The sequence below is a fragment of the Schistocerca serialis genome, chromosome 1, assembly GCF_023864345.2.
Source record: "Schistocerca serialis cubense isolate TAMUIC-IGC-003099 chromosome 1, iqSchSeri2.2, whole genome shotgun sequence".
Lineage (NCBI taxonomy): Eukaryota > Metazoa > Arthropoda > Insecta > Orthoptera > Acrididae > Schistocerca > Schistocerca serialis.
Window position 1 is genome coordinate 949,523,352 of NC_064638.1, and position 14,705 is coordinate 949,538,056.

The 14,705-nt window shown below is 38.5% G+C and overlaps 1 protein-coding gene across 9 annotated transcripts in view; it reads right to left on the reverse strand.

Annotated features, from left to right (window-relative positions):
* The window catches only part of LOC126412664 (uncharacterized), a 353,642-nt gene that overhangs the window by 68,533 nt on the left and 270,404 nt on the right, over nt 1-14,705 (reverse strand). For 3 of the 9 annotated variants that reach the window (XM_050082391.1, XM_050082369.1, XM_050082376.1), the window contains exons 9-11: nt 11,988-12,031; nt 9,037-9,885; nt 8,661-8,717 (exon numbers count right to left, since the gene is read on the reverse strand). In XM_050082391.1, coding sequence (XP_049938348.1) covers nt 8,661-8,717; nt 9,037-9,885; nt 11,988-12,031 — 950 coding nt within the window. The remainder of the gene's footprint in view (nt 1-8,660; nt 8,718-9,036; nt 9,886-11,987; nt 12,032-14,705) is intronic. The other 6 variants (XM_050082397.1, XM_050082383.1, XM_050082414.1 and 3 more) reach the window with 3 other exon arrangements.

Genomic DNA, 14,705 nt, shown 5'->3' on the forward strand with positions numbered 1-14,705 from the left:
GCAAAATTTGTATGAAGTGGGTGCAGTATCACCTGATGGGCAGACAAACAAAGATGGATGGACAAACAAGGACAGAATGGCATCAAGACTGAGTCATCTGCTGTGGCACCATGAGGAAGTGCATGCACCTCTATGCCATATTGTGACATGGTATGAAACATGGTGCCACCATTTTGAGTCTCAAAGCAAATAGCAAAGCTAACAGTGGAAGCATCTCATATCTTTTCCACCATAGAAATCCAAGTTTTGGTAAGGTCATGATGGCCTTCTTCTTCAATTGCAGGGGCAGTCTGATAGTTTGAGTTACTCAAGCACAGAGCTACAGTCAATGGGCAGCACTGTGAAGACATATTGCAGAAACTGATGTGCCTTAAAAAAAAAAAAAAAAAAAAAAAAAAAAAAAAAAAAAAAAAAAAAAAAAAAAAAAAAAAAAAATGCCGTTGGATGGAATTATCCTCTTACATGGTAAAACATGCCCCCACACTGCCAGTTGGATGAAGATTACACTTCAGCAATTTGGTTAGGGAACATTGCAGCATCCTCTTCAGAGCCTGGATCTTTCACATGTAATTTTCATATCTTTGGCAACCTGAAGACAGACATGTCTAGACGTCGCTTTCAGTCGGATGAGGAGGTGTCAGAGTGGGTGCATTCATGGATCCATAAGTGGCTGGCCACATTCTATGAAACAGAAATTGATTGTTTCCCAGTGGCATAAATATCCTAATGCATGTGGTGATTACTTTTGAAATCCACTGTCCTGTTGTGGTGGATGTTTGGTTTTCATTAGACTGCCCCTCATAGAACGCTGCACAGTAATTGCAGCATAGCTGGTATATAATATGGCTACTTTCACACAAGGCCCTTCTTTTTATAGGGTAGGAAATGCCTGTGATAGGAGTTGGTGGGTGGGTGTATGGGACCGGTCTCGCACCTGAGTCAACCACAAGGGAATCATGGAAGTTGCATGATGGGAAGTTGGATTGGAATAGGGCTGGATAAGGATATTCTGTAGGTTTGGTGGGTGACAGTGCACAGCTCTGGGTGATATGGGTTGGATTTTGGGTAGACTGTCCCTCACCCCAGGGCACGATGAGAAATAGACAAAGCCCTGTGGAGGATGTGGTTGAGGTTTTTGAGGCCAGGATGATACTGCATGGTCATAGGATTGCTGGCTGATGGCTGGTTAACAGGTTTACTAGTGTCACAGGAGAAAATGGCATAGATATTTGTTTATGGACAAGCTCTGGTAAGGTTTTTGGTATATTTCAACAACTTCTGCTTTCCACTGCAGATGCAACATCCATGGATGGTGGGGCTGTAAGGAAGAGACTTTTTGACAGTGAACAGGTGACAGCTATCAAAGTGTTGGTGGTTGGTGCACCTGATATGAACAGATGTATTTATGGACTCATCTAAGAAGTAGAGATCGACATGTAGGAAGGAGGCTCTTGAGCTGAGAAGGATGAGGTGAAGCAGATTTTGCAGTAGGTGTTGAGGTTATGGAGGAAAGAACAAAGGTTGGCCCCGCCATGAGTCCACATCCTGAAAATGTCATCAGTGAATCTGAACCAGACAAGGGGTTTTAGATGTTGACTAGATAGAAAGGATTCCTCCAGATGGTTCATAAATAAGTTGACATAGGGTTGCGCTGTGCGAGTACTCATGGTGGTACCAGGAATCTGTTTATAGTTTTGGCCTTCAAAAGAGAGATAATTGCGGTAAAGGATGTAGTTGGCTAGGAGGATTAGGAGAGAGGTGGTGGATTTTATATCAGAAGGACATTGGGAAAGGTAGTGTTCCATGGCTGCAGGGCCATGGGCATGGAGGATGTTGGTGTATAAGGATGTTGCATCCTGAGTGCCCAACAAGGGGTCTGGTGGTAACAGAACAGGTACTGTGGAAAGAAAGTGAGCAATGTCTTGAAGGCGTCAATCCCAAAAAGCAGAGGTTCATTCCATCGGATCATTGTACCCTGCCACAATGGGACAACCTGTAAGGAGACCTGTGAGGTTGGGTTTGTGGATTTTTGGGAGTAGGTAAAAGGTAGGAATGCTTGGGGAGGAGGGGGGGGGGGGGGGGGAGCTGATTGCTGCAGAGGTATCAGAAAATTGGTGGGGTCCCTCAGCCACAAAGTCATTATGGTTCATGACCACTGTGGTGGAGTCTTTACCTGCAAGAAGGATGATATGATCTGGATTCAAGTTACTGACATCTGTGTTCCATAAGAGTGATGTTAGACTCACTGAGGACAGATTTAGCAAAGGAAAGTGAGGCCAGGTTAGAAGTAAAGAATTCCTGAAAGGTTACTGGGAAGGAGTGGGTTGAAGGAGAGGATGATCACAGTTGGAGGGAGGTTGGAATTGCTTTAAACAAGGTCCTGTGGCGGGTTTTGGTTAGCTGTTGTCAATGGATTGTGTGGCGAAAAAATGTTTCTATTGTGGGGAATGAGTACAGAAGAGAAGATCCTTTGTAAGTCTCATCAGAGACAAGGGTATCATCAGGAGTGCCCCAGGGAAGTGGGATACAACTGCTCTTATTGTCTATATAAGTAAATAATCTGACAAAGAGGGTGACACTGTGGTGTATGGGAAGGTAGGACACAAGAGGACTGTAGGAGGACACAGGAGGACTTAGCAAAATTTCTAGTTAGTCTGATGGGTGGTAGCTTGCTTCAAGTGCAGAAAAATGTAAGTTAATGCAGATGAGTAGGAAAACAGTCCCATAATGTTCATGTACATCATTAGTAGTGGTCTGCTTGACACAGTCGTGTCACTTAAATATCTGAGTGTAATTGGAATTCCTGAGGGAAGGTGACTTTCTTCTTGTGAGACAATACTGACAAGATTTAGAGAATTGGCATTAGAAACTGACTGCAGAATGATTCTGCTGCCTCCACTGTACATTTCATGCAATGACCATGGAGAAAAAAGAAACTAGCACTCACATGGAGTTATATCGACAGTTATTTTCCCCCTGCTCCATTTGCGAGTAGAACAGGAAATGGCTAGTAGGCTAGTAGTGGTACCGTATGGTGGTGAGCATGAACATGCTAGAGCGGCACTGTTTCAAAGCCAAGAAATGTTTAATCAGTTTCACATGCCTCTCTAACACTTAGCAATTCTTTTGTTTGATTACAGTAGAGAAGTAGAGATCTGTACTTAAATATGTGCACATTATTTACCATCATATTGGGCATGAATAAGGAAAGATGTCTCTAGGAAAGATTTACACACAGTGCTTATGTGTTGTGCAAGAAATCAGAAGGGAAATAATCAACATTCAAACTGGTAATATGTGTGGGTTACATAGTATAATGAAGGCTTGGAAGAAATTGAAAGGGGCATTCAGGTTTTTTCCATCAAGTACCAAAAGTGAAGTCATAAAAATAAATTGTGCGAGCAGCGAATCAATATTCTTGAAAATATGTCTCCTGTAGCATTAGACCACTTTCATCATTTCACCAATCTTCAAAGGCTTCTGCAAGTCAGAAATGACAAGGCTCTTCATGTAGCATGTCATAGCCACTTGAATTGCCTCATTTCCTGAAATGATGCCACTTTAATGCTCCTTTCAATCAAAGAGAACAAAAAGAAATAATGTGCGACAAATCTAGATTTTAATGTGGTTGGTGCTACATCGTCAAATTGTTTTGGTCAGTGACACCCTCACATTAAACTACACATAACTGGTCCCATTGTCATGAGTGAGCCTCTATGTATTCTCCATCACCTTGGATGTTGAAGATCCTAAACTACAAAAATTCTGCACTCTTGCTTATAATTTAGTATTTATTGTTTGTCCACGAAGCATAATCTCCTTGTGGACCACAACTTTTGTGCCAAAGGAGAATGCTTCCATTCTTGCATTTTTTGGTAAGAACTCTGCGAACATCTGTATTTTGAACCATTTTTATTAAAGCACTATTGGTTTTTTGGCTTATAGCCACATCATCAGGTGCAGCATATCTAAATAACAAGGAATAAACAGTGACAGTGCCTGAACCCCTATGCAGCAAAGTAATGCCAAAGCCTTAAACATCTAATCAAGAGAATAGATAAAAATGCAAGTGTACCTCCAAATACTGAAACATGGTAATTCCAACATGGTGGAGCCCAACTATTTATTCACTGACTATTCTCCCATGGACATTATGGTTTTAATCATTAAGTCACGCCTTCTACATTCTGTGCCATATTGTTTACCATGTTTTAATGTTTGTAAGTACATGTGTGTTTTTATTTATTCTCAAAATTTGGTGGGTATGGCTCTGATATTACTTAAATGTATAGGGGTTCAATCACTATCACTGTTAATTTCTTGTTGTTTAGAAAGCCACAAAACCAGTAGTGTCTTAGTCAAACTGTCTCAAAATACAATTTTTGTGGTGCTCCTGCCAAAAATTTGTACTGCCACAGATGTGGATGGCCTGGTCAGAGAATCATTTGCTTTTGCTCTCGATTTACACAAGTGACCCTATTTTTGTCAAAAAGGAGCGCTTATATGCCACTCAGACTTTGGATTATGCTAAACAAGATTATGCTAAACAAGCAAGCCATGTTTTGTCATAGTTATCGCTCTGCCCAAAAGATTTGGATCAATCCCAAAACATTACAGTAGTTAATTACAAATTGCCACATCATGCTCCTTCTGTTTTGCTGACAAAACCTTCAGTATTAAATTTGTCTGCAGCTGCTGCATTTGTGAATCAACAGATAGAACTAAAAGATATTTAGCTTTTACTAAATTTAATTCCATAGCTATCGAACAAACACCTAGCATGTGGTTAAAGTTAAAAAATTCTTGCATTTTGGCAACATTTCCATTTGTTTGTTGATGTCGGTGTCCAATACATTGCTCATCTTTGATGTCTTTCTAGACAGCTTTAAATTTTGTATGCAGCTCTAAAACAAACACTATAGGGATAACTTCATCCTGTATAAAGTTCACATATCATTGTCGACAGCAGATTTATTCAGTTTAGTACAAAGTATTACAGCACAATACAACTCAGTGATTTGCTGTGCAAGCATTGAACACACTTTCACTTCAGTTATGATCTAAAGACTCCAAAAGATCTAAGGCACCTGGAATGGATCTCCTAAGACATGTTACATGTCTCACTACCTATCGTACCCATACAGAGCATCCCCATCTCTTCCAACTGGCAGAGAAAAAAAACAGTTCTGATACTTATTGGACACATCACATACAGTAGATGAAAGTGCAAGATGACAGGAACAGGCAAGACCACTATATTGTGAATGGAAGAGATGAAAACAGTCAATGAAGACTGCTGTGTTCCTTACAAAATTATGTTTTGAAAGGTAAATGTGTGAGAGGAAAAAGGAATTATTACATGTGTCATGTTTTAATTTGTAAGTCAGCATCACTTAAATCATTTGCAGTCAATGACACTGATTTTTATTACTCAAGTAACTCTTCATTTGTTTTTCCATCAGTGACCAAATCCTGTTGGAGACACTGCCAACCAAAAAACTCTGAAAGGTACAGAAAACTGAAGAGTAAACTTGACGAATAACCATACACAATGTAGGGAATAGCAGAATTATCTGAACTATCTTTTTGCACACTGAAAACTACACAGAATAAATGATGTAATTAACTTAACCCAAAATCAGAAAAAAATATACTCTTCCTAAACAAATTTTAAAAGATACTGCAACTAAGCGAGACAGAGTGCACCATTACCTGAGATACTACGTTAGTGTCTTAGTACTGAGCTGTAAATTTAGTACTGGAAAGGTCCTGCAGAGGATGTTATTGACTTTGATAATTTACAATTGTTGCAGTCTGCTTACTTCTTTGAACTTAATGGTTTGTTGCACCTGAGAAAATGGGCAATTTCAAACAGTAGTCTATCATAACAGAGCACTTCAATGAATTTGTCAATATAAATAACTATATTTCATAACTTCTGCACTTAAAAAAATTCGATCACTGATAAAGGAGTACAGCACATGATAAAGAACTATTTTGGAAATTACCGCAGTCTGGCATTATGATAAGCACACCCTCAAAAGATTCTCAGCAATGTGGTAGAGGGGAACAGAGGCACTGACAGAATTTAAATGAAATTGTTTATTACTGATTACTTTTAAGCTGCTACCAACTGCAGCTGGCAAGTCAATTAATGATTTCAAACTCAGTTACTCAAAACCTGACAGCAGTCATTAACACTTTGGCAACCAGGCCTGAGCATAACTCAGGCCACAAAGATGTGCTCTGATGACCATGCCCAAGTATAGCTGAGGCTGCAATTTTCTTGGTGTGCAAGCCACCCATCGCTTGAAAACTGGGCTCATTTTGTATGAGAGCAATGAATGGATGTCTTCCTATCTGTCCCTCGACAGGTACGGCCTTTTGTTGTCAATTTCTAGAATAATTTTGAAAGAAAGAGATATGGACTTAAGAACTGTTGTCATGACTGACTGAGCAAATGTGTGCCCACATTGTCATGAGTTTTGTGCATTTATTCATTAGGTTTTGCTGTATCCCATAATCCTTCCATAAATATGTCAGTTATGTTGAGTGACCAAGAAATTTTGGAAACTCAGGGGAAAGAATTCACTGAACCTGGATCAGTGGGAGAAATATGTGAGTCAGAACAGTCTGAAGAAGAGCCATATTCGGGTATGCTGCAATCTGCTACAATTTTTCATCACTATTATTGTTGCTACAAATACTGCTGCTGTAATTACAATTTAGTTCTGTTTTACTTATATTAATCTCTTTTTCTTTTACTCAAGAATCTCATGACGAAACAGCATGCAACACAGGACGGGATTCCAAGATTTGGTTTGAGAAGTGAGACAATTTACTGGCAAAATAAGCAGGAAAGGAACAAAGTAGTATTGACTTCGTTACAATATACCTCCCTGCATGCCAGGATACTTCAGACTTTTCCATACAAAAGCCAATTTCATATGAAATTGCTCTAGAACTTGAATCCATGTGTCACATATGATTTTGTTGATGTAGACATACTACACACAGTAATCTCTACTGCCTGAATTTGACAGTGACCAGAAAACAATCATTATTTCCCTACGTAATTTAATGTCTTCCAACTGTGCAACTCCCATCAACCACCTTGCCAAGAGCATTGTCAGTGTGTATATACAGTGCATTTTATAAAACAAAGTAAGGTTGGTTTGAACACCAAAGTGTTTTAGTTGGCATGGCCTTGTATTTTTCAGCTAAATATTAAATGAAAAATAAAATTACTAAAGGCATAGTACACAGGATATGTTTAAAAGGCTGTACTTGGGATGACAGCCAGATGCAAAATATACAACTGAATGAAATTTTCATTGTTACTGGTTCTCTCTCTCTCTTTTTTTTTCAAGGTGCCAGAAAAAATGTGGAAGATCAACAGCTTATTATAAATCAATGACTGAATTTTGAAGGTATAGGAGGGTTGGGAAGAGGAGGAAACTTTAAAATCACAGTATTAGGATGCATTACTCTTCTTTAAACCATCTCTCCTCAGTTATATGGTTGGGATAGATATTTGCTGACAGTATCCACCATATGTATAACTTTTTCTTTCCAGGTATGTTATCTACATCCTGAAAATTGTGTGCATAATTTCTTTGCAGCCAGCATTGTTTCTTTTTTCATTCAGAGTTGTAGTTGATCCATCTCTTGCTTTGCAGTATTTGCCATCATCTTGCATTTTTTTCCTCAAACTCACTTTCCCTTTAGCTTCACATTTCGATCAATGTCGTTACATGTAGGTTCTAGTCTAATCGCAACTGTATTTGCCTGTATGGTTTTGCTGTTAATTCCAATTATGAAGTTAGCAATTGTTTCATGAAACACTGAACATGAAAATTTTTGAATACATAGTTGTCCACAGAGATAAATGGACATTCATTGAGTCATGAATAGAACTGTTACCAACAGTATGTCAGGGTTACAGATTTGTCAGTCACTGAGGATAAAGTTTTATTTCTGCTGCTGTATAATCATAGGGAAGAGAAATAGAAGTTTGAGCCTAAATATTTTCTGAGAGATTCAGTTATATCACTTCACATTGGTTCTATCATTTCAGATTACAGCTGAGAGCAGTAATATAGAGTCTCAGCATCTTTCTAAGAACAGTGTACATAAGTAGAGATATAACTGAAGGAAACAGAAAGATGCACAATGCAAAATACACAAGTAGAAATTTAGCAAAGCTGAAAAAGCACAGTTACTTCACATGCATGGAGAATAGAAGCATCTACAGGTGACATAGCAATTAAGCTACTGATATTTTTGATAAAGTTGGAAATTAGTGTGTCTTGCTCACTGTGAGCATACATTAAAGCAAGTAACAAGACAAAATATGTCAAAAAGTAATAAAGACAGAGCACAGAAGAAAGAAACAAATAACTCAATAATGTCATTAAAAAGCATTTAGTATAAATATTTTCATGACAGATGTGTAGAAGATGGTTTTTCCCTTGAACAATAGCTGTAGTTGCATTCTCCTACTGTGTCCTGGCAACTGACACTTCATGCCAAACAGTGTGTGAACAAACCCTCTGCAGCAGTCTCAAGCACATGTATTTTTGTCTACTTTGCCCAGCATGTGGACAATGTACAAAAGCCCATAAAATGCAGCCATTCAATGCATTATTTTAGGGTATTACCTTGAAGGTGTAGGGGTGGTCTGACTTTCTGGGGAAGCAGTTGTTGGTCTAACTCTGCTGACCAAGTAGAAAAAGAAACTATTAATATCATGTCCCACTGTTTAAAATAAACTAAAGTTAAGATTCACAGTGTGATACTTTTGATGGTCAAATTAAAATACATATTTTATTCATTTTATGAACATAGATTTTTGTTCACTAAAACCATTATTTATTGTTTCTGTATCCAAGAAACTTCAAACCAAGATAGCTTGAATGTATATTATTTTGTGAAATTACTTGAAACTAATGTTTATCTTGTAATGATTTGAGTTGCACTATAATGGATATTACAACCTACTATGTTCTCAATTAAAACATTTTGAGGTGTCCGTACCTCACTTGCTGTTTCTCGATGCATCCTGTATTTTTATTGGAATCAACATCATCAGAACACTGAGCCTGTTTTGCTGAGCCGCTACCTCTGGACCTTGATCTACTCGTCGTTGAAGGTTCGGATTGAACAATAGAGTTACGGGAGAGGGATTTGGATGGAAAATCTGGGTCTGCAATTTCATCATCATCATTCTGAGTATCATCCATACTGGAAATCAAACGGGCAGGCTGGAAGGATTCAGCAACAACCTTCTGGCTTCGGGGTGTAATAACTGCCTCCACATCAGGACTAGCCTCTGATTTTAATAGCGGTCCTCGACGATTCTCCGAGCTCCCTTGTCGGAAACCTTCAATACTTGTTAATTCAGGATTCTTTGCAGAGCTGCGAGAGCCTTGTGATGTATCAGATGACTCATAATATTTAACTGGTGCTCGTCTTCCACTTGAGGTTTGTTGCTTCTGAGGTACTGCCCTCGAGACAGGAAGACTTGCTGTCTCTGAAAATCTAGATTTTACACCTGGGCTATCAGATACCGGTGAAGTTCGCCGAGAACTCGCCTGTCCACGACTTGGCGATTTTTGATCTTCAGAAAGGGTGTCCTCAAGAGATGTGGAGGTTCTAGGCGTAGATCTTATAGGTGATCGTCTTCCTTCAGATTCTGTGTTAGATCCCCTAGCCTGAAACTGCTGCTGCCTTGTGGATGCAGTGGGTGGACGGGAAGAGGATCGGGGTGTATCAAAAGCTAGTGAAGAAAGGTTCAGTGAGCCATCAAGCTCCTCAGTTTTGTCATTCTGACTGGGGCCTGCCCGAGCTGTGGCAGCATTTTCTCCTCTACCTCTGCTCTGAGGTCTGCACAAGGAAAGAAAAGAGAGACATTCTAAGCATGAACTATTTAACATTTGTATTCTGAAAATGATTAGAAACAAACAAATTTCTGAATGTTATTATTTCATTTGTTGCTATTAACTGATGCTTGATCTCCACTTTCACCCTACCACTAGCTAGCCAAAATTTTAAAACTCCAGTGCAAGAGCTTCTACACTGGTAAACACCAATGAAAATGCTAAGTTTTCTGCTTGGAAACATCTATATATACCATTAAAAATCTGTTGTACAAATCAAAGAAATACGTGAAGGAAAAAAAAAAAGTGGAGCACCCAGAGGACGTGGTTGGACATCAATATAACTTTGTACACGCACACACCACTGGTGAGTATGTAAATGGTCAGAGTTGCAATTCCCTGTGGCTGATAGAACAGACACCAAAGTGCATTATCATTGTTCATGTTTAGTGTTGTTATCAGGCCTGACAATGTATATTAGGAGGTGTGAACATTGTCAGATATTCAGTGATCACTGTGAAGGTCATGGAGACGTCACATATTCGTGTGAGGCTGTGTTATCAGCACCAGGAAGAGTTTGAAACTGATGTCATTTTGAGTCTACATTTTGTCATTTTGAGTTTACATTTGGCTGGCTGGCTGAATCGTGCAATATCCAGATTCACGGGGTATTTTTATGTAACAATGGCTCAGTGTTGGACTGCATGGAAACATGAGGACAGACATACCTGTAGTCAAGGTTACAATCAACCCTGAATGACAACCACAGGGGTGGATCACCATACTGTGCACCAAGCACATCATACCCCCTTGACAGCTGCACCAACCATCTGAGAACAAGTAATGGACTTCCTGCAACATTCTGCAGTTAACACCACAACACAAATGGCTTTGTTTGGAGTGGTTCTGTGACTGTAAAACACAGACTGCTGATGAATGGTGCTGGAATGTGTTCATCAAGGACTTGTAGCTCTGCACTGCCCTGGATGACAATCACCAGCAAGTACGACAGAAATCTGAGGAGAGTCCCATTATTTCAATGTTTTAAAGAGGCTCCCTAATGTTAATCCTGGTGTCTTGGTGTGAGAAGCCATCAGGTATAATTCAGGTCATGGCAGACAGTCACTGAGGGTACTCTGATGGCACAACAGTGCTTCACAAACATACTGTATCTTCATACAACAGCACTATGATGCCATTTTTCAACACAACATTGCCTGTCCACACATGCCAGTATATCAAAGACCAGTTAAAACAGTTGTGGGCCAGTTTGCCTCAGGAGAGGACAAAATGGCTTCATGACGTCTTTCACAACAGAACCAACGCATGCATCCGGGCCAGAGGGAGTGCAACGTCAGGCTGATAAGTGGGCTCACACTATCAAGCATTTTGTAAATTTAACTTGATTTTGTAATCATTGTAATAACATCGTATACCCTCTGAAACTGTGAAGTTTCATTTTGTTTCCACCTCCCTTTCTGGGTGATTCACTTTTTTTTTCAGCAGTCAGTACATTACTGTGGTTTGTTCATCAGTATTCATAAACAGTGTCAGACTGGTTAAATTATCCAGACTGTATAGAAAAGAAAAAATAATTTGATACTGAGACTGGTGAAAACTTTGATTTCAGGCAACTACCTGAAAACAGGCAACAGAATTCCAAGAAAAAAACTTGGAAAATGTTATCAAAAGACTGCGAGCCACAGAGATGAACTAATTTACAGAAGAAATGCACTTTATACTGCAATGTAATGCATGTAGGTCTACAGTTCTGGTACTTTGATGAATTTATCATTTTAATAACATATGTGGCAGCTGTATCTGCATATCATTTGATGCAGGTAGTCCTGTAATCACTAGAGCCCACAAAAATTAAACTTCATTCTTGCTGAATTAAAAGAGTACAAAGCATTATAGTACAGGTTGTCATTAAACAAATAATATAATTAAACAAGAAGAAGAAGCATTGGTTAAAAACTGAATGATGCAATATATGATGAAACAAAGATTACTACACAAAACTTCAACAATTATTTACAAAATTTATGATAAGCCTATTGAGAAGTATTCTGTGAATAGCTTTTCTGTGAGTAAGTCTTGATGTCCTACCTTGATGGTGTCCTCGATGGCTCCCTGTATTGTTCATCAGAAAGCTGAAAATAAGTGTTATTATTTACACAAAAATGTTTTCCAGAATATGGATGTTCATATATTCAATATAAAAAATATAAATATGAATTAATATAATGTTCAAGCAAATGTAGAGGAAATGGAGTAGAGCCAACAGGCTATTTGATATACAAAAACAGGAGTCCTGGTTCATAAACATTCTCTTAACAGCTGTGCATATATGTATTTGACAATTTTCTTATTCTAATCAATAAATACGAATATAAAATATGCACAAAAATAATAAATTATAATTACTAGTTTGAGCAAGCTGGTACAATGGTACAGGATCGCCGCTTAAAAAAAAATAAAATAAAAAGTTTACTATTTGTGGCTTATGAGATTGAGAAATAGCCAAGCCTTTACCTCAGTGAGTGCAGGAAAGTACTTAAAAGCAACAATCAGACTAACCTATGTACCTAGGTGATGTTCATTAATACAATGAATGGAAACGACATAAAACCAAATGGGAAACGACATAAAACCAAAGACATGCTGATTCAATTTGAGTATGTCCCATAACCCTCTTTCATAACCAAATGTGCTGTGGGCTAATATACATGGGGAAGTCAACAATAAAATTTAATCGTGTCCTTTATTCAAAGAGACCAGCAGGAAATATAAATGAAAATATTAAACATATTATATTTGTTCTGTTTCTGCCTGTTGTCAGATTCTGTGGGATTTAGAATATCATATGGATTAGAATCAAATACAGGTAATGCAGGAGTAAGCCTAATAATGAATAAGAAAACAGGATTGCAGGCAAACTTTTAAGAACATCATGACATTGTAGTCACGATAGACACAAAGCCAACACCTAAAACAATAATACAAGTTTATATGCCATTTAACTCTGCAGGTGATGAAGAAACTGAAAGAATGTACAATAACATATAAGACATTATTCAGACAATTTAAGAGAGATGAAACTTTAATTGTGATGGAGAACTGGAATTTGATGGTAGGAAAAGGAAAGGGAGGAAAAGTAGGAGAACATTGACAAGGAGAAAGGAATGAAAAAAAGTTGCCTGGTAGAATTTTGCATGGAGCATAATTTACTCATGGTTAGCACTTGGTGTAAAGCTCATGAACGCAAGTCGTATCTATGAAAGAGGCATGGGGACACAGAAGGTTTCAGAGTGATTACATAATGGCAGGACAGAAGTTTTGAAACGAGATTTTAAAATGCAAAAAAATGCCAGGGGCAGATGTGGACTCTGACCATTATTTATTGGTTATTAACTGGAGATCACAACTGAAGAGATTGCAAAATTATAATAAACTGACAAGATGGTGACTGGACAAACTGAAACAACCACAGGCAGTTGAGAGTTTCAGAAGCAGCATTAAGCAATGATAGGCTGAAACACAAGAAAGAAATACAACAGAAGACAAACAAGTACCTTTGAAAGATGAATTAGGTGAAATATTGAAGGCCACAGAGAATCAAATAGACAAAAGATGAATCCCAGAAGAACTCACAAGATGATGCATGAGATATTGAGTCTAACTGACGAATAGGGAAAATCTAAGAGGATAGCAAATGTTGCAGGCGAAAGGGAATACAGATGTCTAAAAAATGAGATTGACAGGAAGTGCTAAAAAGATAAGCAAATATGTCAGATGAGAAATAAAAGGATATAGATGCATGCATAACTATGGGAAAGATACAGAGTGTCCAGTGAAGAAGTCCCCAGTTTCAAAACTAAACATCTCAAAAACTACAGTTAATAGACAAGTGTAACAAAAGGTATGTTTATAGTGTGTGAATTTTATACGGAAGTTTCAAAATAGTTTGGAAAGCTGCTAACATATAGCGCTGTACACTGTGTAACTCATACAGTATCAGCATGCATAATTGAACTCGAGCTCAGCAAGCAGTCATTAGAATCACATCACAATCTTTTCAAAATGACCACTACTCACAGTACAAAGATGGTGCAAATGAACAATGAAAATTCCCATCACACCTTGTAGTGTCTCAATGGAAATGGATTCAGATGTCACACAGATCAGTGATTCAGGCTCATCCACTGTGGTGAGATGGCCTAATAGGCAAGTGTCTTTCAGTGTGCCCCACAAAAAGCAGTCACAAGGAGTCATATCAGGTGAATATGGAGGCCAGCTCATCCCTGCACCAGTTAATTTGCAATAATACATTGCACTGATTCTATTCTCCAAGTACTCATCAAGAAAGTGAAACACCTGTTTGGTGTGATGTAGTCCAGCACCATCCTGCATTAACCATTGGTGTCTAGTTGATCCGTTATATGGTGACAAATTGTTCCAAAATTGCAAAGTAACATTCACTGGCAATCATTTCTCACACGATAAAAGGGCCAGTCATGCCTCTGTTGCATACTGCAGCCCAAACAGTAGCTTTGAGTGACTACAGTGCTTTTGCTTCACACAAATGGGGATTTTTGGAACCACAAAATTGCCAGTTTTGTTTATTCATGACTCATTCAAGTGGAAGTGTGCTTTACCTGTGTAACAGATGCATCCAACATCAAATCCTTCATTTTCAATCAATGTGAGAATGTGGTTCATTAAGTCAGTTCTGCACTGCACAGCTCATACATGTGGCTTTGGATTTTGAGTACAAACATGTGCAGGCTCTGTCTCAGTATTTTCTGCATGCTGAAATGCTTCAAA